The 25503-nt window shown below is 40.0% G+C and overlaps 1 protein-coding gene across 3 annotated transcripts in view; it reads left to right on the top strand.

Moving 5' to 3' along the window:
- Positions 1 to 25503, top strand: part of LOC132826223 (kinesin-like protein KIF20B) — a 112890-nt gene that overhangs the window by 59059 nt on the left and 28328 nt on the right. For all 3 annotated transcript variants that reach the window (XM_060841902.1, XM_060841903.1, XM_060841901.1), the window contains exons 20-27: positions 66 to 1275; positions 7164 to 7260; positions 8152 to 8274; positions 12726 to 12863; positions 13170 to 13266; positions 14009 to 14134; positions 14619 to 14749; positions 17459 to 17614. In XM_060841902.1, the coding sequence (XP_060697885.1) occupies positions 66 to 1275; positions 7164 to 7260; positions 8152 to 8274; positions 12726 to 12863; positions 13170 to 13266; positions 14009 to 14134; positions 14619 to 14749; positions 17459 to 17614 (2078 nt within the window). The remainder of the gene's footprint in view (positions 1 to 65; positions 1276 to 7163; positions 7261 to 8151; positions 8275 to 12725; positions 12864 to 13169; positions 13267 to 14008; positions 14135 to 14618; positions 14750 to 17458; positions 17615 to 25503) is intronic.

The raw sequence follows: 25503 nt of genomic DNA, 5'->3' as shown, positions 1-25503 counted from the left end.
AAAGAAGCAAATACAAACTTAACAAATAGACACCTGCTTGAGCAGCTTTTTTTTTTGTTTTGTAGGTCCAGATTACAAAGACTGTATAAATGTGAAGACTCTAGAAGAGAAAGCTAAAGAAATAAAAAAGGAACTACTTCATAAAGAGAGGACATTAATGACATTAAAAGGAGATATAAAGTCTTTAGATAAACAGTTGACTTTAGCAAAAGAGGAACTCCACAATGAGCAAACCTCCAGAGAAGGGCTGAACAAACAGGTTGAAATGTTTCAATTGAAGCTTGCTTCTTCAGCTGAGAACATTCTGAAACTAACTGAAGAAAATGAAAATCTGCGTTCAAGTTACGATAAATTGATGTGGAAGTTCAAATCTGAGAAGGATTTGAATGAACAACATTTAGATAAAATTAAACAGCTCCAACTTGAGATAGAGTCAGGTAGGCATGAAATAGCACAAAGAGAACTGCAAAATAAAACTTTGGAAGATAAAATAAGCAAGTTAAATGATTTCCAGAAGGAATCAGAATTGTGTGCTAAAGGTCTGAAAAGCATCAATGATTTCCTGGAAAGGGCAGGTGGAGAGTCTCTGAAGAAAATGAGTGAATTTGAATCGCTACACAATCAAGTATCTGTACTTAGGCATGAACTAGATACATCAAAAGATGTGGTGCAGAAACGAGATAGTGGTCACTTTCGTAAGACAGTTGAAATGCTGCAGAAGGAGTGTGAGCATATCATAAAGATTTCATGCCAAAAAACCCAGCAAATTTGGGAACTAGAAGTAAGTATTGAAGCCTTGAAAAAACAAAAGGCAAATCTGCAAACTGAATGTACTGAATTAAAAATAAATGCTGCTTCAGCTCAGAATTTGCTTAAAGAAAGAGATGCTCACATTCAGCTTTGGAAAACCAAGTTTGAAGAAACTGAAAGTAAAATACAAACCTTAATACAAAACAAAGAAAATATCGCAGAACTTCAGAAAGAAATTGAAGATTACCAACATAAGATAAAAGCTCAAGAGTTAAAAATCTTAAAAAGTGAAGATAATTTAACTAGATGTGAAGAACAACTGAAAGAGAAAGATAACGTCATTGCAAATTTGCAACAAGCAGAAAAGAAATTTCATGACTTGGAAAAATGTGTAAGTGACTTGAAACTGCAGGAAATTAGATTTAAGGAAAAAGTCAATCAGTCCCAAAATGATTGGCATGTTTTAAAGGAAATCTTATCCAAGAAAGAAGAAGAACTGGAAACTAACCGTTTAACATTTGTTCGGTGAGTATTTTTAAGTTTCTTTCTTGATTATTTGTTCATAATTCTTGCAGTACTATCTGGGCATGATGGCCATCAAAATGCATCGTGTGGCTTAGTAGGCGTAGGTAGTATGGAAATCTGATACTGCATTACAATCTCTTCCCACAACATCTTGAAGTCACCTAAACTTAAAGATATTGGCTTAATCCGTCAGTTGGGTTTAATTTGTTTTATTTTATGTTTTTTTCAATATCTTTTTTGATCTTGTTAGTATTCACCTATTCGGTTCAATAAAGGCAGTGAAGTGATTACAGCAGGCAGCTAGCAGGAGGCGTGTGGAGAGAAGGCTTGCAATCATATAAAGAAAATAGTAACTCCATGTTTGCGCATTCAAAATTTAAAAACTGTAGGACTGCAGAAAAAAAAGACTGTAGAAGATGAAGTTATAGTAAACTCTAATATTTTGCATCATTTTTCACTATTGTCTACATGTCTGATCATAATTATGCTAAAAGATGTGGAACAACCATAGAAACAATCATATAAAAAGAAGAATTTGGTTCTGAAAAATTTAGCTGATCTCAAGATGGTTTGTTACAACATCCTATTGATGTAGATTAAATGCTGAAATAATATAACATGAGATACCAATTTTTATGTAACTTCAATGGGATGATTGTTGTAGATGTAATGGCCTCAATGATCAATTTCGACTGGCGCTTATGACAGGATTTCCATAAGATGTGCTGGAGCTACAATGTATGAGTAAATGTTGTAGCACAGATTAAAATGTTGATTAGTGTATTGGAAATGGGTATGAGAAATTCGTAGTTTGACATGATGTTCTGGGGTCAGTGTTATGCTTATCTGTGTTCTCAAAGTTCATTGATTGTAATTTTGTATACCTTGGGTCAATATCAAAATTGCTGCAAAAATTAGAAGTTGTGACCTGGAGAGCAAATAAGATAGTTGAAAGAGTAAACCTGCATCTCATATAAAACATAGCATCTCTAACAATGAAGCAAAACACTTGTTCTCCAAGTCTCAATTTAAGTTGTTTAAGTCTTTTAAATTGCAATTTCAAATTAACCTTCTAAAAAAGAAACCTCTTACCAGAGTCAGAAGGGCAGAGCATGTGCCAGTAGGTTAATAAATTTAAAATCTGCTGTCACCTATCAGGATGATAGCATTCCTCCTTTTACATGCCAGTGCTTTTCCTATTGCTCTTCAACCATCTGTTGCACATAGTGAAATGATACTGCATTTAGAAGTGATAATCCTTTCAATTGTGATCCATCTCCCAAATAATAAAATGTGTCCCCAGAACCATTTGTGTGATGGCTTCTTTTACAATTGAGAGTCTGGCTAGTTTGGCAAAACCAGTTTTATAAGTTAGAACTGCTCAAATATGTTCCTTTGTGTGCTGACTGATGCTTTGCAGATTCCACTACCTACTTTTTTCAAGGTTAAAAATCACATTAAACCAGGTTACAGTTAAACATGTTTAGTTGGAAGCACTGGCTTTCGAAGTGCTGTTGCTTTATGAGGTGGTTGTGAAGCAGGACCGTAAGACTCAGAATTTACAGCAAAAGATAACAGTGATACAATGATACATTGAATAAACCTAGGTTGTGAAATCTTTCATCTTTTCGAATGTATTTGCTGGTTTTGGTCCTTTAATATATAAATCCCAGAACTAGTTTAAAGTCACATATCAAGATAAGTTAAGGTTTTATAACAAAAGGTGATACCTCAGCTCAGACAATGCCTTTAAAGGTGTGAGTTAGAGTCTGTCTGTATCCCAATCATGGTTCAGACTGGTTCCATTTCAAAAATGAAATTTACAAATATTACATGGATTGCCTGCATGCAGTGTCTGCATTTTTTTGAGCAAAATAGAATGTATCTGCAAATATAATTCTGCAAATATAAATACACCCCATAAACTACTTGTTTGCGTATGTGCATGCAGGTGTGAGAAAGTGAGACAGAGTGAGTGTGCACATGAAAGTGTGGTTTGCGTGTGTGCAAGCTTGGTAAAGTGTGCGAGTGTGATAGGGTATAAGGCGTTGGGGGTGGGGAGGGTGTGTATGTGTGTGCATATGGAAGAGAGCTTGTCTATGAGAGAGGGTCTTTGTGAGTGTATGAGAAGTGTATGTTGAATACTACATAGGACAAACAGGAAGACAGCTAACAACCCGCATCCACGAAACAACACGACCAGCTATCCCTGGTAGCCATACACTCAGATGACAAACAACATGAATTCGAGTGGGACAACACCACCATTATAGGACAGGCCAAACAGAGAACAGCCAGGGAATTCCTAGAAGCATGGCACTCATCCACGAATTCAATCAACAGACACATCGACATAGATCCTATATACCGGCCACTGCAGCGGACAGCTACTGACAACCGGAAGTGGCAGATGCAAACCAGTATAAATGCCGGAGGAATCAGCACAGAAGCAGGGTAAAGCAGTAGATGTTGTGTATATGGATTTTAGTAAGGCGTTCGATAAGGTTCCCCATGGTAGGCTAATGCTAAAACTTCAGAGGTATGGCATTGAGGATACATTAGAGGTTTGGATTAGGAATTGGCTGGCTGGAAGGAGACAGAGGGTAGTAGTTGATGGATTATGTTCATCTTGGAGCGCAGTTACTAGCGGTGTACCACAAGGATCTGTTTTGGGACCATTGCTTTTTGTTATATTTATAAATGATCTAGAGGAAGGACTTGAAAGCTGGGTAAGCAAGTTTGCGGATGACACAAAAGTCGGTGGAGTTGTGGATAGTGAGGAAGGAAGTGGTAGGTTACAGCGGGATATAGATAAGTTGCAGAGCTGGGCGGAAATGTGGCAAATGGAATTCAATGTAGCTAAGTGCGAAGTCGTTCACTTTGGTAGGAATAACAAGATGATGGATTACTGGACTAATGGTAGGCTACTTGGTAGTGTGGATGAGCAGAGGGATCTTGGTGTCTATGTACACAGATCTCTGAAAGTTGCCACCCAGGTAAATAGTGCTGTGAGGAAGGCATATGGTGTACTGGGCTTTATTGGCAGAGGAATTGAGTTCCGGAGTCCTGAGGTCATGTTGCAGTTGTATAAGACTCTGGTGAGGCCTCATCTGGAGTATTGTGTGCAGTTTTGGTCGCCGTACTATAGGAAGGATGTGGAAGCTTTAGAACGAGTGCAGAGGAGGTTTACCAGGATGTTGCCTGGAATGGTAGGAAAATCTTATGAGGAAAGGCTGAGGCACTTGGGGCTGTTCTCATTGGAGAAGAGAAGGTTTAGGGGAGATCTGATAGAAGTGTATAAGATGATTAGGGGTTTAGATAGGGTAGATACTAAGAACCTTTTACCGCTAATGGAGTCAGGTGTTACTAGGGGACATAGCTTTAAATTAAGGGGTGGTAGGTATAGGACAGATGTTAGGGGTAGATTCTTCACACAGCGGGTTGTGAGTTCATGGAATGCCCTGCCCGTATCAGTGGTGAACTGTCCTTCTTTATGGTCATTTAAGCGGGCATTGGATAGGCATTTGGAAGTTATTGGGCTAGTATAGGTTAGGTAGGATTCGGTCGGCGCAACATCGAGGGCCGAAGGGCCTGTACTGCGCTGTATCCTTCTATGTTCTATGTTCTAAGCGCTTCACAGGAGGCTCCCAAGCACTGAAGATGTCACCTAGAAAGGGAACAAAACGTTTGCAACAAAAACTCCCAGCTCGGCGAATAGAACCACAACAACGAGCACCCGAGCTATAAATCTTCTCACAAACTTTGAACATGGCTATCAGCCTCTGCTCGGCCACTTTGCATTGTTGCCCGTCCCAAAATCTGCCTTGGAGAATGGTCCCAGGCCAAATGTCCCTGACCGCTGAAGTGTTCCCTGACTGGGAGGGGACAACCCTGTCTGTTTGTTGTGCGGTGTCCATTCATCCATTGTCATAGCATCTGCTTAGTCTGTACAATGTACCATGCCTTGAGTCATCCTTGCCTGCAGCATATGTGACCGATGACATCAACATCGGCCAAGTCACATGAGTACCACCCACGTACATGGTGGATGGTGCCCCATGTGTAATGGTGGTATGCATGTGACACTCTGACACATCTTGCAGTGGTTGCCATGACAGGATTGTATGGTCGATTGTTGTATTGAAGGCTGGGCAGTTTGCTGCGAACAATGGTCTGTTTGAGGGTTGGCGGTTGTTTCAAGGATGCCCTCATAAGAACACGGTACGTTGCTCAACTCATCGATCGCCAGCAGCAGCCGAAAAACTACGCCATGTTCTTCGCAGACTGCAACACGTTATCGATGAGGCTGAGCACCTCTCCGGACCTCCCCTCTGCCTCCATTTCTCACCTTTAAACAACCACCAAACCTTAAACAGATCATTGTTGCAGTAAACTGCCCAGCCTTCAGGACAACGTCGACCATAACACCGTACAACCCTATCAAGGCAACCACTGCAAGACCTGCCAGAATGTTGACATAGATACCACCATTAAACGTGGGGACACTACCCACTGTGTACGCAGCAGGGACTCCAATGACCAGGCCTACGTTGCCTATCTCATACGCTGCAGGCAAGGATGTCCCGAGGCATGGTACATTGGCGAGACCAAGCAGATGCTACAACAACGGATGGATAGACACCGCACAACAATCATCAGGCAGGAGTGTTCCTTCCCAGTTGGGGAACACTTCAGCAGTCAGCAACATTCAGCCTTTGGGTGACCATGCTCCAAGGCTTGCAGGTTCTGCATTTCTTGAGCAAAATAGGATGTATCTACAAATATAATTCTGAAAATACAAATTCACCCCATAAATTTGTGTGCGCGCGCGTGCAGGAGAAAGAGACAGTGAGTGTGTGTGCATGTGAGAGAGTGTGTGTTTGCGTGTGTGCAAGCTAAAAGATGAAAGATTTAACAATCTAGGTTTGTTCAATGCATCATTGTATCACTGCAATAAATTCTGTCTTATGGCCATGCTTCACAACCACCTGATGAAGAAGCAACACTTCAAAATCTAGTTCTTCCAAATAAACCTGTTGGACTATATCCTGGTGTTGTGTGATTTTTAACTTTGTCCACATCAGTTCAACAATGGCTCCTCCAAATCATACATTTTTCTAACAACTTTTATCAGACAAATGTGACAATTTTAATTCCTACTTTTGGACTTTTAGATCTGAACATAGTTAGGAAGAATTGCAAATGGACCCTGACACTCATTCAAACACATCAAAATTCATAATTACTTCTGTACTACTTGTGATTTGTTATTAAAGGAAACACAATTACCTTCTCTCTCTGGCTGCTAATATGCTGAGTTTTTCTAGTTCTTGCTGTATTTATTTCAGATTTCCATTATAATAATATCACTTGGCAGTGTTATGCTATTAGAATTTTCCTGCTCTTCGGATGCTGCCTGACCTGCTGTGCTTTTACAGCAACGCTCTAATCTAGGGTTGTGATATTCCCTTGTAATAGTGGAGGATTCCTTCTGCAGTTCACTGCCAACTAAGCAGTCTTTTTGTGAGGACATGACATCATTTTTGTGCTTTGTGAACTGCGTTTGATGTAGAATTGCTGTTAATTTGAGCTCCCAACTTGTGGAGTGATGCACAAATGATTTTCATGCCAGTGGGAAAAACTTTAGATCAGCATTATACATTTTAATGCATGCGCCAGTATTGAAATTTCTTTTGATCCTTGGAAAACTGTCTACCCTTGTCATTACTAGGAAGAAAGCGTTGAGTTAAGCATTGAATGATTTGGGCTGTGTTCTACCAGATGTTTGTTTTCCTTTTTTTTCCTAAAACTGTCAAGTTTTAAGTCTTGCTTGCTATATCAAAAGCTAAAAAGCAAACTCTCTGATGGCTCTTTTTAAAATATCAAAGTTTGACAGCTGACCTGCAGAAGAAAGGTGAAGAATACAGTGATCTCAAGGAAAAATATGCAGACGCCAAGAAACAGATGCAACAGGTAGAGAAGGAGGTAAGTTCTATGGTTTTGAAATAAAATAAATGCTGGAAACACTGATATGTGAACAGAAAGTGCTGCAAGTGTACATTAGGTTTTTGTGAAGAGAAAAGATTACTGAATGTATTATATGGGAAATTAAAATCAGAAGATCTCCTTTAATGGAGCTGAGCAAAAAAGAAGTGGAGAACCAGAATAGGTTGGCTAGTTGGTAGTTGTTTAACAAGACTATCACCACACCTCAGGTCAGGGGACAAGTTGCAAAGGAGTGTCCTTCATGGTAACTTCACCCAGTGTGGGAATTGAACTCATGTTGGTGTCACTCTGCATTACAAAACAACTGTCCAACCATTGGAACTCACCAACTGATATTATGCACACTACTCTAGATTTGATCTCACATATTTGTTCAATGCATCTGCCATCCCCTTATTTTTCCATTAATTCCCAGACTCTCCTTCTTCAAAGCCAACCCTGTCACCTTTGAGTAGACAGATTTAACATTAGTAATTTTGAACTGATGCATTTTGAGGGATTTTCCTGAATCCCTTTACACTTCCATTCCTAACCAAATGGCCCAAGATTCTCCAATTCCTTAAATTCCCAGCCGTTATCTGGTACAATACTTTCTCCACCTGGTCAATCGCTCACTCCATTAACTTTTTCCATTTTTGAGAAGGAGAACTTGTATGACTCTTAGCAATAGCCATTTTTTCACGCGATGTATAGAGCATACTTTGTTCTAGTCTTCATCAGATATTCTTCCTCATTTGTGTATTGATTCAATTCCTTCTTCTCCTTCTAAACAGGTACGTTTCAGCAACTTTCCTTCTAATTTTATCTTTGCCTCACTTACACTTTTTTAGTTTTTGAAAAAAAACCACTTGCTATTTCTCAAATTTTCAGATTTCTAAAATACGTGAAGAAGAAAGATCTCTGAGAAACAAAGTTCAGGAACTTGAGAGAATGAAGAATCAAATGACTCAGGAGCTTGAGGCTAAAGAACGGATGATCCACCAGATTAGGAAGGTACGAACTGCTTGTTAAATGACTGCTACTGTGAGTGGCTAAATGAGGATAAGAGATTAATCCATAGCCTGACTGCTAACAATTAGAAAGCTCTACAATATTTTATTTGTGATCCAATTTTTAAAATGGTCTTCAATTGCTGTTATGCTGCTATTTTCCTCCTCTTTGTTATTGCATTAATTTTAATAGCTAACTTAATCTTGAAGGCTTTCTGATTTGTTCCTAGACTTCTACTGATTCTGAAACTATGAAGTTTAGTGACTTGTCTTCTACCTGGGTGTGTGTATATAAATTTTATATATATACATATATATATATATATATATATATATATAGTCTTTCTATTCCAAGTTTTGTCAAGCCTTTCTTATGCTTTTCAATACTCAGGTTGAAACTTATTTTTTTGTTGCATGTGAGGAATTTGGCTGGAAAAATACCAAGGTATGCATTGGAATGGAAGCTTGACCTAATGGGGAAGTGAAGGCCTGGTATTATTATTGCTGGACTATTAATCCAGCTAATGTTCTGCGTCCCTGGGTTTGAAACCTGTAATGACAGATGGTAGGATTTGAATTCAATATAAATCTAGAATTTAAAGTCGAATGAAGAGCATGAAATCATTGCCGATTTATCAGAAAAACCCATCTGGTTTACAAAAGCCCTTTATGGAAAGAAACTGCCATCCTTACCTGGTCTGGCCTAAATGGGACTCGAGATCCACAGCAATGTGGTTGACTCTTAACTGCCGTCTGGCAAAATAGGAATGGGCAATAAATGCTGATCTGACTAGTAATGCCCTCATCCTGTAAATGAATGAAAAAATCTGTTCTGAGCTAGGCTGTTGATAGAGAGAATGCCTCTTTGTTGAATTGGCGACTGAGCCTGTGAGTGAACTACTTGTGTGTTTTTTATTCTAGAAGTGTTTAGATTTTTCAAGGGCAAGTACTCAGTCTTGACTATTCGCAGCCATCAGAAGTGACAGCAAGGAGGCGGTGAATAAGTGACTGGAAATTGGTGATTACTTGGTGAATACATCATGGGCAGGTTGACAGGTTTCTGAAGTGCATGTTTATAATTGCTAAATCAAGGGAATTGGACATCATTAGAGATGTGAACTACACATTACAGTAGATCGTCACACTGCAGTTTTGAGACCTCTAGTGAAGAGGAGTATGAGACTTAGTCACAAAGAGGGATATGAGGGAGGAAGGGGGCAAGGTTAAGGAGAATGCAGAGGGGAATATAATCTGTATTGAGTGAGGGGTATACCACCCACTGTCAGAGGCTGTTTTCAGCAGATGTCAGTGCATCAGCATCACCAAAGACTACCATTCAGGTAGGTAGTCAGACTGCTATGATAGAGAATTTGACCCGATTGGGAATGAGTGGGTATTGCATTGGTGACTGTGAAAGTCATCATTGCTTAACTTATACATCTAGAGGCATCTGTGGGATTTCCAATATGTGACCTATTGTGACATCAATCTGGTTATGGATGCCATGTTCAATAGGGCGACCCAATATATGTGATCTTGCATTAATCTAACCAAGCAGGAAAATAGCTGCCGCCTTTTTTTGTATGTGTGATGTGGGGTTGGACTAGGGTGGACAAAGTTTAAAAATCACACAACACCAGGCTATGGTCCAACAGGTTTATTTGGAAGTACTAGCTTTCAGAGCGCTGCTCCTTTCATCAGGTAACTGGTGGGGCAGATCGTAAGACACAGAATTTATAGCAAAAGGTCACAGTGTCATGTAATTAAAATGATATATTGAACAAACCTAGATTGCTGTTAAGTCTTTCATCTTTTAGAATGGGTTGCAGGTTTTGGTTCTTTAATATGTAAACCCCAGAACTACTTTTAAGTCACATTCTCGAGATAACTTTAAGTTAGTAAATGTGACAGTGAGATTGAAAAATTACCCTCCAAAATTGAAAAGCAGCCTTCAAGAAAAACTTTGATTGCCAGAAAACAGATCTGTCACAACCCTTACACTGATGCTGTCCCAGTTACTAGCGCTTTGCCACTTCCCTGCACATCTTCAAAGCTGGATGCACTAATTAGGGTTATGTAGTGAAGATTTGGCTCATTGTGCCTGTGATGGGCCCAGGCAGAGAGACAGGAAAGGCAACCTGAACAACATTGTTCTTTTTTTAAAATTTAATGTAATTTTCTAACCAATCTGATCAGAGATATTATTACACACCCTGGGGACAGGTGGGAATTGAACCTAGGCCTCTGAGTCCAGGAGTAGGGACATTACCATTGCACCACAAGAGGGTATTTTGCTGTTCTCTTCTTGCAGTGGCTGCAGCTGTTACTGGCTGAGCCAGCTGCTCGGGTTCGCTTCCTCTGCCAAATGATTGATTCCCTTATTCAGAAATGCATTCAAATGCACAGTGCCATTATCATCTCCCTCATGGATGAGGTGCTTAGAGCAATGTGATACTGGCTTCAAATAATTCCTCCTTTTTACTGAGCTATCAGGTGCCTCCACAGAATGCTGTTTTTTTTTTGTTCCCTCTGAGACGAAGTGATAAGGGAACTATGCATTACAACATTTCCTTCTGTTTGCCCTTGCAGCTCCAACTCTTAAGTGATGGGAACAAGTGAGTTATATGGAAGTTCATAGAATCCTTACAGTGTGGGAACAGACCATTTGGCCCAACAAGCCCACACTGACCCTCAAAGTATCCATTCCCCAACCCTATTACTTCTACAACTCCCCTGACTAGTGCACCTAACCTATACATCCCTGAACACAATCGACACATTAGCAAGGCCAATTCACCTAACCGACACTACTTTGGACCGAGGGAGGAAACTGGATCACCTGGAAGAAACTCACAGACATGAGAAAATGCAAACTCCATGCCCAGGGCAGAATCGAACCCGCTGTGAGGCAGCAAAGCTAACCACTGGGCCACTGTGCTGCCCTTATGTTGTTTACTTTTAATGGCTTTTTCCATTAGTTTGCTCACTACCTCAGTATTCCACACCTGCCTCGTCATGAATAATAAACTGCCCTGCTGCCAGGCTGCCTAACTCCTATGCTGCCACTTTCATTGGAATCAATATCGCTAGTCATGGCATGCTTCCTTAGACTGTCAGATTTCAGTGGCATTTTGACTCTTTTTTTTAAAATACAATAGTCTATTTCAGAACTATCTTCTGAAGTCTCATTTGTAATTTTTGTGACTCTTTACTTTTGTGATTTGCGCTTGCTTTACCAGGCCACATCAGGTCATTAATTTTCTTCCAGCGCTGCAAACGTTTTCTTGGAGGTCACATTGGAGCTGCTAAAGTCCTGCGCTACCCCAACTAATCCTTTTGGTTTGCCTGTCTGGCTGCCTCCTGTTGTCATCTGGAAACTGGACTGCCCTCCTAAGCTCTTACTGCCTGAAGAAGCAACTCTAAGGAAAACATCAATAATCCTACAGTGTCTGTCATCTTGTAGCTGCTCCATTGCCCTACCTCCAGTAATGTGTAGACTTTCTTTTTATATTCCCTTGTTTTTGCAGCCGTTTTAAATCTGGTGCCTACCTCTTAAGTATTGAGGTTTCACTACCTGGACATTATTCACTTAAGGTGTCTGACTGAACTTCCCTTTCATCAGCTTCATATGGTCATGCCACCCGCTTTGCATCCGAACATCAAGGCTTCCTCACTGTTGATAAGATTTATTCCTTTGTGTCTCTCATGAAATCTCTCATTTGAGATGAAGAACAATGATTTGTTTTGCAGAGTACATATTTGATGTGATTTCTATTGTCACATGTACTGGAGTTAAAAAGTACAAGAGTACAGTGAAAGGTGCACAATGCCACCACAGGAGGCGGTATCTTCAATACAAGTACCTAGGTACAGAATCTTAAATTGCAGCAATTATCATACACGGACACCTTAGTTTTAAGTAGAAAATAAGAAATAAAACTGAAAGTTCAAACTTTACAGTCTTTAAGTGCTTAATGACAGTGGAGCTTCACTTTGAGGAATCTTCTTGACACCGGAAGTCCATGCTGAGGCCACAACGGGCTGAAACTGCCACACTGAGCCACTGAGAGGCCACCTTGCTGGGTCTGCATTGAGTCAGTGGCTGAGAGAAGAAAGTGGGGTGGGGAAAAATACAAAAAAAAAGAAAAGGGAGCAGATAAGCTCCATCTGAAGCATCCTACCCCACTGCCATTTTGGACAGTTTTTCCCAAAATAACCGATGCTTATTGTATTTCAGATGTCTTTTCAGGTATTATATATCCACTCTCTTCTCGTCTGATATTTATGAGCAGAAATTTATTTTTATTCCCCACCTACCCACCCTGGTAACACGATAACAACATTTAGCAGCAAATCTATGGTTAATTAGATGTTAGCAGCTATCCTTTTGCAATGCTTCAAATATACAAGAAATTTTAATATACTAACATATTTATGTGTTGTTTTGGACTTTAGGCATGTCATAATGAAGCAGACTGCAGAAAGAAGATAGAAATGTTAACCATCTCTTTGGATGAAAAAGAGACTGCTTTAAAAAAATTGGGAAAGAACTTGGAAGAGAGTAACAGCTTACACCAAGTGAAAGAACAACAGGTCAGTGTGGTCCTGGAGATTACCTACATACACAACTAGTGTCATTGAATTGCTTAAATGTAAAAGACAATGTTCAAAAATTAGCATGCAAATTCTTTTTACCTCTTAATCACAAAGTCGATATCATATTTGCAGCTTATTACTTGAAGTAGCTTAATAATAATTTGCTGACTTGTTTTTGTTTTCAATTGCGTCCAGATTTGAAATCCCTTGTTCTTAAACCTAGTTGCTTTCTTTAATAAGTTGTTTTTGGCAGAATAGCACTTCTGTTGTTATCTACATTACTTTAACGATTATTGATTACAGGGCTTAAAAGAAAATCAAGCAACCCAAGATTCTTGCATCATGTTAACTGATACCAAAGCAGAAGAAGCTGTACGTCTTTTGCAAACTGCTTCCAAAGGTATTTAAAGAAATATGATGTGCAAATTCATTCAGATGCTAAGGAAATTAAACTGTATTGTTTTTAGCTGAGGTTGTTTAAAAGCTTGTTGACAAAAATTAAGGCACGTTAATAGCAATTAAGTTTGTGTTTTTTTTTGCTTCATTTGTTTCTACTCAACTTGGCCAATTTACTGTGTAGAATAATTATCTTTTTGCACGAGTACAATGTGCGTAAAATTCCACTTCAAACACTCTTTATCATTAAACAGTGTTAAACTTGGAGAAAATTTGGGGAGTGGATCTGTCACTTTCTACACAATTTCTGGAAAAAACATTTAACTCTTAAGTGTGTATTTCAGAGCAGTCGCACTAGTAAGTTCAGGAGACTTCAACGATTTCTGTGATAAGTGAATGCTTCTGTTTAGCTTAATATTTTAGCTTGTGTTGATAAACTAGGTTATTAAAACATGGCAAATTTCTCTCTTTACATTTTCAAAATATAAATTATAGGTATTTACTTCTCTGGAAGCTAATATTAGATGGTTTTAAATAATATGTGATTCACTAATTTGTTTGGAAATTTCTAGCTTTTAATGAATGGGTTATATCACTTAATGTTTCAGTTCTTATTCTGATACCTTCAGGTTTGGTCACCACTATATAATAACTTTTTTGTTATCTTAATTATTGGTTATTCCAAGATTTGAGTTCAAATCCTGCTGTAATGAAATTGTTGACTATCTGTTCTGGTTTACGTCAAGAACTTCAGATAAAAGAACAAATAATTCAAGATATGAAAACTGCATTAACTGAGCAAGATCAAACCCAAGCTGAGCAAGATGAAGTTCTTGAGGCCAAGTTGAAAGAGATTGAAGAGCTGAATGCAGGTGATTGCACTATATTAGGGAATTTTACACATCGACAGTTGTTGCCCATGAAATAGCATGCAAAGTCGAAAACCTGTTTGTGTAATGTTTTTATGTTTAAATTGCCACACAACTAGTAATTTGACATGAACAAACATCGATTGTAACCAACAGGGGAGCAAGTTGCATGCTGTCTTAACAGTTGGGCTTCTAAGATTAACTACAGTAAACCAGCCAGGATGATGAGTGTTCTGTTTTTGCTGTGTGAAATTAAGTGCCATGACGCACTTCTAAAGAAAAAAAATTTTCTAAAATTTGGCAGAAACTTAATCTCATCAGACCATAATAGTTGATTTGTGTTTGTATGCTATTCTGTGGAGAAGAATGCATATATAATGCTTTTTATAATGAGACAGTTTTATTTTGTATACAAATAAAAGAATTGCCCAGGTATATAACAGATTATTTTGGTGTTTTTAAAAAAAGCTTTATTATTCAATTTTAGAATTGGAGAAGTGGATAAAATATGCCAAAAAATTTGAGAGCAAGTGTAATGCACTTGAACACAGCCAGTCATTGAAAAATGCGAGTGGAGTTCACCAAAAAGAAATTGAAGATTTAAAGCAGCAGTTGGTGGTAAGTTTTCTGATTATTGGCTCAGGGACAGCACTATTTATTTCTTGAAGTGGAAATTGTAGGTAATTCTCATTCTTGGCTTGAGTAAATGATTTGATTCTGATAGCTTATTGCAATACTGTAGATTTACTGCATTATTGAAGGTGCTGCCTTTTGGGTGAGATATTATACTTGAGGCTCTGTCTGCTCAGGTGGACATATCTGTTTCCATGGCACTTTTTGAAGAAGAATGGTTGAGTTCTCCAGTGTTTTGTATGATTATTTATCTCTAAGATAACATGAATTAAAATAGTATCTGATGGGACCTTTTAATGTTGTAAATTGACTGCCAGCATTTCTCAACAGTGACTGAACTTTATAGTCATGTAAGTATTTCGAAGTCCTAAGGGACATCTTGAAGTCATGAAAAATTCTAATTGTATCACATTTCCTCTCACTCCTCATATCTTCTACCCATAACCATAGAATCCCTACAATGTAGAAGCAGGCCATTTGGCCTTCGAGTGCATACTGCCCCTCTGTACAGCATCAACCGCAGCCCCACCCCCCCCACCCCGATGTGTCCTATTCCTGTAAGTCTACATTTCCTATGGCTAATCTACCTAGCCTGCACATCCCTAGACTATGGGCAATTTAACATGTCCGTCCAATCCACCGGTACACACACACACAACAACACACACACACACACACACACACACCCGTTTTGAGGCAGTAGTGCTAACCACTGAATCACTGTGCTGCATATAGGAAATCTATAAAGCAAATAGTTAATATTGACATTAATAAGCTCACATAAACTTAAGTATTCAGAAGAAATCTGTAATATAAATTGTAATAGTGTGCATTTTGGAAAATTTAACATTGATTTATTGTTTTCAATACGAGAGGAGTTTTAGTGCTTAAGTTTAAAATTGACCTTGGTGAGTAAAGGATTTCAAGATTATTTTGATTTGTATATGATAGGTATGTGAGGTAACATTATGCACATTGAAGCAATATTCTTTAGGATTCAACATGTGAAATTTTTAAATTGAACTGTAATTCAATACAGACAATTAGTTTACAAACCAATTGAATCCTTTATAGTAAGAATGTAGCCAAGAACCTTAAAAAGAACATGTTACAAAGTACTGATGAGGTCCATGACTAGATATGCCATAGTAATGGTTGTTGGCCGATGCCCTTGAGTAGAGAGCCAAAGTGTGGCGCAGGAAAAGCACAGCAGATTAGGCAGTGTCCGAGGAGCCGGAGAATTGATGTTTTGGGCATAAGCCCTTCATCAGGAATGTGGGGACTGGGGTAAGGGAGCTGAGAGATAAATAGAGTGGGATTGGATGTGTAAATTATCTGGGAAGACGATCGATAGATAAAAGTGGAGGGGCGATGGTGTTAAGTCAGAGGGAAGGGTGGAGTGGATTGGTGGGATGGAAGAGGACAGTTCAAGAGGGCGGTGCTGAGTTGTTTAGTTAGATCTGGGATCAAGTGGGGAGAGGGGAGATGAGGAAACTGGTGAAATCTGCATTGATGTCCCAAATCCGGCAGAGATTTTCCTGCACATCCAAACACCTTATCTACTGTGTCCATTGCTCTTGATTTGGTCACTTCTACACTCGGGAGACAGGACGCCAGCTCGCAGAACGTTTCAGGGAACGTCTCTGGGACACATGCACCAAACAATCCCACCCACCACCCTGTGGCTGACCACTTCAATTCCCCCTCCCACTCTGCCAAGGCCATGCAAGTCCCGGGCTGCCTCCACTACCAAATCCAAGCCACCCAACGCCTGGAGGAAGAACGCCTCATCTTCTGCCTTGGCAACCTTCAATCACACGGCATCAACATCAATTTCACCGGTTTTCTCATCTCCCCTCTGCAACCTCACCACATCCCAGATCCAACCCTCCAACTTGGCAGCACCCCTTTTGACCTGTCCTAGTTGTCCATCTTCCTTTCCACCTATCTGCTCCACCCTCCCCTCCAACCTATGACCATCACCCCACACCTGCATCTACCTTTTGCCTTCCCTCCAGCCCCACCCACGATCTCCTATTTTTCTCTCAACCCCCTTACTCAATGCCCACTCCTCATGCCTGATAAAGGGTTATGCCCCAAATGTTGATTCTCCTGTTCCTCTGATGCTGCCTGACCTGCTGGGTTTTACCAGCACCACACTTTTCGACACTGATCTCCAGCATCTGCAGTTCTTACTTTGCCCTTGAGTATAGTGACCATTATAAGGATTGTCTCGAAATAAAAGTGAATTCCAGTTGTTTGTCTTTATTCCCTATCTCATCTGATGATTAGGCAGTGTTTTATTCTGATGATTATCATGAAAACTAATTAACATTCATTTGATATCTTTTGTATGATGTCTTCAACATCTCTAACATTTCTGTTCTATAAATCTAACATGATCATTTCATGTTTTAAGATCAGTTTAAGAGAATTTGTGCTGTATAATGGATAATTTAACATTGTTCTTTCAGAACAATGTAAAATTATCCATAATGCAGCACATTGTTTATTGTGATCATGAGATCATTGAAGAATTAAAAAATACTGTTGCTTGTTTCACTTTTTTTTTAAGAAAGCTCTCAAGTAACATTAAAGTACACCAGTATTGAGACTGTGACAGTGCTTGTTTAGCTGATTTTAAACATTTTTAACATTCAATTGACACTTGGTGAAACTGATTAAATTCTTTAGGAATTGGAAGATGAGCAGAAATGTAATCGGAAGAAATGGATGGATGAGAAAATGATTCTTATTAAACAAGCAAAGGAAGCTGAAGATCGGCGCAACAAGGAGATGAAAAAATGGGCAGAAGAAAGAGAGCATTATTCAAAATTACAATTAGAAATGGTAAGGAAAACTTAAATTTTAATCAATTTATATGATGTTGCCAAATTAATTTTTAAAATTTATACAGAAGTTGATTTTGGAGTTTGCATTATAGTTTGACACTATTCACAGAAATATAGTTTATTACAAAATTTAAGTAGCATTTTTAAAGTTAGAGAAAAGTTTTGTCACAGTTTTTTATTTCAAAGAATAAAGTCTCTTGAGCTTCACATCGAAGGTCTGGTTTAAAACAAAATTTAAATAATGCAGTTGTTTTTTGGGGTGCGTTGACAGAATGTTGTATCATGAACCATTCAAATTTCTTGTGTTCAGTGCACTTGTGTGGATTTTCCTTCTTTCTACCTGGCATTTCTGTTCTTTCTTTAATTTGTTGATGAAATGTGTCCATCCATAATTACACTGGAGCAGGTGGATTGCATTCTTCAGCGAATATAATCTTGGCACTATTGTGGCATAAATGTCACTCTCCACTTATCTGTTCAAGTCTGGATGATGTCCAGGTCTAGCTGCATTTGGACACTGGCTGGTTTTAGTATCTGAAGGTTTGAGAACGCACAACATTCACCATTGATCATCCCTGTTTTTGACCCCAAGATGGAGGGAAAGTCATTGAAGCAAGCAAAGATGTTTGGGCCAAAGTCACTACCCTGCAGAACCCCTGTAGGTATATACTGGAGTTCAGTTAAATGACCCCCCCAAGAAATCACAGCTATTTTCCTTTTGTACTAGTATGAGTTCAAACAGCAGAGAATTCCCCTTGCAATTCCGTTTTAACTCCAGTTTTGCTAGGTCTTCTTGATGCTAAAATGGTTCAATGCTGCCTTGAGGTTAAGGACAGTCACTCTATCCTTGCCTTTGCAGTTTAACTCTTTCGTCCATGTTTGGATCAACTCGAATGGCACTGGTGGAACCTTAACTAAGCATCAACAAGCAGCTTAATCCTCCTCAAATGCTGCTTGATAGCCCCTTCCATCTTTTTTTTTCCTCATTGAGAATATGCAGCTAGCGTAGTAATTGACCCAGTTGTGTTTGTCTTATTGTCAACTGGATATACCTGAGATATTTTCCACATTGCCGTAGATGCCAGTGTTGCAGTATAGTGGAACAGTATAACTAGTACTGGCACTTGAAGACTTCAGAACTATTGCTAGGATGTTGTCCAAGCCCATAGCCTTTTAGTAGCCTGTGTCTTTACCTTTATTTTGGATATTAGGAGTAATGTTTGAAGATTAGCAGCTGAGATCCTGAGGTGACCTCGGGAGCCTAGGATAGATCCACTCAACACTTCTGGCTGAAGTCAGATGCAAATGATTTAAGCATGACCTTTTTTGTGGTAATGTGCTCAACTCTCCTAACAAGGATGACGTGGAGTTCTCTCTTCCTGTTAATTGTTGAATTGTCCATGACTGGACATGGTAGCAGGTAAAGGGTTGAACCTCATCTGTAAGTTGGGAGATTGCTTAGTCCTATTTATTGCATATTTCTTCCACTGTTTTGTATTCAAGTAGTTCTGAGTTGTATCTTCACCAGATTGACCTCTCATTTTTAGGTATGCCTGATACTGCTGATGGTATGCTCACCCTGCACACTTTTCCTTGAACCAAGGTTAATCTCCTGGATTAATGATAAAAGTAGAATGGGGGTTATGCCAAACCATGAGACTCCAGACTGTGATTAAATATAATTCTGTTGCTGATGTTGCCCTACAGTCTGACCCATTTTAACATGGTGTTAGTGTCACCACAACATTTTGAAGGTATTTGTCCCCACTATTACTGTATGCATTGGCCACCGGTACAATCATCAACAGTCGTACCTGTCAGATAAATTTCGTTGGTTATCTCGCCAATTGCTGAAGACACAGTCTATGCCCTCTCGGACTCTGTGATCTTGGTTAGATTTTCAAATTGAAAAATTAGGTTGTTCAGAGGATGCTCAAAGAGGTTGCATAGTACTATCGCCTGCTGTCTGCATTTTTCCTCAACAATAAGGTTTCTGTCTGACTGCAGTGCTTCTGATATTTTTCCAGTTGCAAGTTCCAGCAGCAGATTTTCAGATTGAAAAATGAAGCTTCTCAGACGATGTTCAAGAAGGATGCACAAAGTTATCACCTGGTCTTTGGATCTTTCCTCAGCTCAAAGTTTGTGAAAAGATTTGTAGCTCAAGTACTCGCTGTTGTGGTGCTGTTCGCCGAGCTGGGAATTTGTTTTGCAGACGTTTCATCCCCTGTCGAGGTGACATTCTCAGTGCTTGGGAGCCTCCTGTGAAGCGCTTCTGTGATCTTTCTCCCGGCATTTGTAGTGGTTTGAATCTGCCGCGTCCGGTTGTCAGTTCCAGCTGTCCGTTGCAGTAGTCGGTATATTGGGTCCAGGTTGATGTGCTTATTGATTGAATCTGTGGATGAGTGCCATGCCTCTAGGAATTCCCTGGCTGTTCTTTGTTTGGCTTGTCCTATAATAGTAGTGTTGTCCCAGTCGAATTCATGTTATTTGTCATCTGTGTGTGTGGCTACTAAGGATAGCTGGTCATGTCATTCCATGGCTAGTTGGTGTTCATGGATGCAGATCGTTAGCTGTCTTCTTGTTTGTCCTATGTAGTGTTTTGTGTAGTCCTTGCATGGGATTTTGTACACTACATTGGTTTTGCTCATGCTGGGTATTGGGTCCTTTGTTCTGGTGAGTTGTTGTCTGAGAGTGGCTGTTGGTTTGTGTGCTAGTGGTCCTAGTGTTATGAGTCCTAGTGGCCGCAGTAGTCTGGCTGTCAGTTCGGAAATGCTCTTAATGTATGTTAGTGTGGCTAGTCCTTTGGGTTGTGGTATGTCCTTGTTCCGTTGTCTTTCCCTTAGGTATCTGTTGATGAAATTGCGCGGGTATCTGTTTTTGTCAAACACACTGTATAGGTGTTCTTCTTCCTCTTTTTGCAGTTCTGGTGTACTGCAGTGTGTTGTGGCCCTTTTGAATAGTGTCTTGATGCAACTTCTTTTGTGTGTGTTGGAGTAGTTGCTTTCGTAGTTCATGACTTGGTCTGTGCATGTGGCTTTCCTGTATACCTTTGTGGTGAATTCTCCGTTCGGTGTTCTCTGTACCATCACGTCTAGGAATGGGAGCTGGTTGTCCTTTTCTTCCTCTCTAGTGAATCGGGTTCCTGTAAGTGTGGCATTGATGATCCGGTGTGTGTTCTCTATTTCTGTGTTTTTAATGACTACAAAGGTGGGGTCATCCACAGATCTGACCCAGAGTTTGGGTTGAATTTGCGGTAAGACTGTTAGTTCTAATCTTTGCATTACCGCTTCTGCTATGAGTCCAGAGATGGGTGAGCCAACACCAAGACGTTGAACCTATCAACAAAGACGGCATACTCAAACTACTGGACCTGTGCCTCACAACACACTTCACATTCAACAACCAAATATATGAACAAATCAACGGCACACCCATGGGCTCACCCATCTCTGGACTCATAGCAGAAGCGGTAATGCAAAGATTAGAACTAACAGTCTTACCGCAAATTCAACCCAAACTCTGGGTCAGATATGTGGATGATTACCCTACCTTTGTAATCATTAAAAACACAGAAATAGAGAACACACACCGGATCATCAATGCCACACTCACAGGAATCCGATTTACTAGACAGGAAGAAAAGGACAACCAACTCCCATTCTTAGACGTGATGGTACAGAGAACTCCGAACGGAGAATTCACCACAAAGGTATACAGGAAAGCCACACACACAGACCAAGTCCTGAACTACGAAAGCAACCATTCCAACACACACAAAAGAAGTTGCATCAAGACACTATTCAAAAGGGCCACAACACACTCCAGTACACCAGAACTGCAAAAAGAGGAAGAAGAACACCTTTACATTGTATTCGCAAAAAATGGATACCCGCGCAATTTCATCAACAGATGCCTAAGGGAAAGACAACGGAACAAGGACATGCCACAACCCAAAGGACGAGCCACAGTACCATACATCAGGAGCATTTCCGAACTGACAGCCAGACTACTGCGACCACGAGGACTCATAACAGCACACAAACCAACAGCCACTCTCAGACAACAACTCACCAGAACAAAGGACCCGATACCCAGCATGAGCAAAACCAATGTAGTGTACAAAATCCCATGCAAGGACTGCACAAAACACTACATAGGACATACAGGAAGACCGCTAACGATCTGCATCCATGAACACCAACTAGCCACGAAACGACACGACCAACTATCCTTAATAGCCACATACGCAGATGACAAATAACATGAATTCGACTGGGACAGCACTACTATTATAGGACAAGCCAAATAGAGCAGCCAGGGAATTCCTAGAGGCATGGCACTCATCCATAGATTCAATCAATAAGCACATCAACCTGGACCCAATATACCGGCCACTGCAACGGACAGCTGGAACTGACAACCGGAAGCGGCAGATTCAAACCACTACAAATGCCAGAAGAAAGATCACAGAAGCGCTTCACAGGAGTCTCCCAAGCATTGAGGATGTCACCTAGACAGGGGACGAAACGTCTGTAACACAAATTCCCAGCTCGGCAAACAGAACCACAACATTTCCTCAGCTGTAAGATGCAACCAACCCATTCTTGATGGCCATTGACCTCCATCACCCAGAGTATTTTCTGTTATCCTTGTTACCTCAGCATGGAACAGCTCTGAGCTCTGATTTTAAACAACAGACTGTTTCCTTGTTTGTTTGACTTATTGCCATGAGATGCCTTGTGGTTTGAAGTCAATGTTGAAGACTTACACAGTCAGGAATTGTCCAGATACTGCAAACATCTTTACATCTGTTCTACTAGTGGGACAGAACATGCCCGGTGATGAGGTTTTCTTTAAGATATTATTAGTGTATGACTGTCAGGCTGTTGTTTGACTTCTACTTGGGACAACTCTGCTATTTTTGGCATAAGTCTCCAGATGTTGGGAAGGAGTACTTGCAGGATTAACAAGGTTGTGGTTACTGTTGTCATTTGATGCCCAGGCATATGCCAGTTGGTCTTGTTTTGGTTTCATTTCTTAGTTTAGACTTTGTAGTGGATTGCTTTGCATAGCTTTTGAATTTAATTTTTGCCATCTAATTTGGTGGAATTTCAATATGTGTCCCCGGAATATTAACCTTGAGCTCTGAATTATTGGCCAGTACATTACAACTGCTTCATCATTTTCCCTACAATTCATGTATTCCAAATTTTTAGATCCACTTCTACTAACGCATCTTTCAATATTCAACAAAATCATGGACTTTGCATGTCCAATTTGAATGATATCTAGGATCTTGGAAAGCAATTATGTAATTTTTCAAGAATCTTAATTTGTTTTATACTTATGTTTGTCAAATTAATGCCTATATGCTCACTTCTGCCTTTTCACATGGCCAGATCAAATTGTTCCCTTTTTTTAAAAACTGCTGATAATAGCTTAGCCAGGTTTAGCATCATCTAACAAAAGTGGTCTGTTTGTACACTGAACCATGGTCAGTGGCTTCTTCCTGACAATAAATTAACTTATTTCTTCTCAAACTATACTGCTGAGGAAAGCCCCTTTTCCAAGGATCACTTCAGATCTTTTAGTTTTCTTTTTGTATAGATATTTTTATTGAAAATTTAACGTTTACAAAAGAAAACTAAAAAAAAACCAAGCATAAACATTGATATACAATTAAATCTTAAATAAATAAATAACCAAAATCTATCAAACAGAAAAAAAGAAATACCGGGAGGAAAAAAAACAAAACTAAATTAACTATTCATCTAATCATACAGCTAACCAGAGTGTATGATTAACTCTCTTACATTATTCAAGAGGAAAAAAAACGATGGATAACACAAATATTGAGTAGTGATATACATGCTCAGAATGTGTTAACATCAGATCATAACAAAACCTGTATTCGTGCGAGATTCCACTCCTAAGGGGCCCCGGACCAGCCAGGTGCACCCTCTCAATTAAATAAAGGCCCTTGTTAGGATGACCGAGATATCTGTATTTGTGTAATTCAAGAAGGGCTGCCTTTTTTTTAAGGAATAATTCAGTTTTTTTTTGGTGCACCATATTTGTAAGGAAGTCAGGGGGCATATATTCCATAATTATTCTGTGCCAATTCGAAAGTCCATGAGGGCCCTCAGCCACCCAGTTTACCAAAATGTTTTTCCTTGCACAGAAAGAGAGAATGGAAAATAATCTCTTCCCTCTCGTAATTTCAGATGTTCTTTATCCAATAAATGCCTCTCCTATAGGAGAGCTATATCAACCCTTTCTTTCTTGAGGTTTGATAATATTTTCTTCCTTTTGATTGGTGAATTACTTCCCGTGACATTCCAGGTGTACCATTTAATTGACCAATTCCCATAATCACCGGGCAAGTCCGAGACCCGTTGGGAGAAGAAACCCTATCCAAAACATCCTGAGCATAGAGCATATAAAATTCACAAAAATAAAGGCTCTTTAATACACTCAGATCAATATAATAAAAAACTATTTCTAAATTTTAAAACAACGTATTTAATTGGAGATCTTCCCCATTTTCCCCATCACTTCCTTTCCAAAAGCCCATCATAACCTCTCCCAACCAGTGCCCCACCCTTGACCCAGGCACCCCACGATAGGATAAAGAAAATTCAAATAAACTACTGAGCTAGAATTAACAATGAGGACCTAACCACCCCCCACCCCACCCACCCAGACCAACACCTGGATATATTTGGTAATGTTAATACCATGTATGAACATATATGACTATAAAATTACAGTCTCAGCAAATAATAATTAAATATAGTAATACAAAATAACAGGGGAAAACAACCCCGCTCCTAAGGACAGAGATAAAATAGGATAAGGTAACCACCTCCTCTCCCCCACCACCACCACCACCTACATTAACTAGCCCCCCTAGCCTATATATAAAAAAAAGGGGTGGGAGAAAATCACTAAGTGAAGAATAAATAAATAAACCCCTCTCCCCACCCCCCCGGAGATAATATCAAACAGTAAGGTAATGAATGGAAAAAAAGGGGGTCAACCGGGGTGGGGGGGGATGGAAAAACAACAATTAACTCTCACAATTTATCTAAGAGACTCCAAAAGTTCCTTGGCCTTCTCTGGTGATCTGAAGTTATACACGGACCCTTCATGGCTGAAGTGTAGCGTAGCTGGGTAGCACAAGGAATGCTGAGTGCTTCTTCGCTTCATCAAACGCCTTCCTCTTTCGGACCAAAGCTGGGAAAAAGTCCTGAAATAACATAATCTTTATAAATCATGGCTGGGGGATCTTTCCCAAGATTACTGGAAGCTTCCAAGAACATCTGCCTCTCCTTGTAGTTCTGCAGCCAGAACAGGACCAGACAGGGGTGCTGGTTTGAGCCGGGCCGGTGCACTGCAACCTGGTAGGCCCATTCCACCATTATCTGGCCTGATCCAGCCCCCAGATTTAACAGCTGTGGAAACCACTGCTCGAGGAACACTGTAAGCTGGCCTTCTTCTTCCCGTTCGGGAAGGCCCAGCAAATGAATATTTTTTCTACGATCATGAGAATCGAGGTCGTCAATGTGATTCTCTAAGGTCCAGACTCGCTTTTTGAGAGTATGATTCTGCTATGGTCTCGGAGGTTGCGGCCTTTAGCTCCGCCCCTCCAACTCGGCACTCGATTTCCTCGATGTCTCGGCCGTGCTTTTGTAGCACAGCCGAGAGTGAATTCCATCAGCTCCAGGACTCTTCCATGAAGGCATCGATCTTCGCGTCAAGTTTGGAGATTATTTCCTCGAGGCTCGCCTCCGTAGGTAAGTCCCCCAGAGAGGCTGTGGACGCCTCTGCTGCAGTTGGGGAGGGTGGGGGAGGGGTTCTTGCCTGCTGAGAACTGCTGGCTCCTTT

The sequence above is a fragment of the Hemiscyllium ocellatum genome, chromosome 22, assembly GCF_020745735.1.
Source record: "Hemiscyllium ocellatum isolate sHemOce1 chromosome 22, sHemOce1.pat.X.cur, whole genome shotgun sequence".
NCBI lineage: Eukaryota > Metazoa > Chordata > Chondrichthyes > Orectolobiformes > Hemiscylliidae > Hemiscyllium > Hemiscyllium ocellatum.
This window is presented reverse-complemented; position numbering and strand designations above follow the sequence as displayed.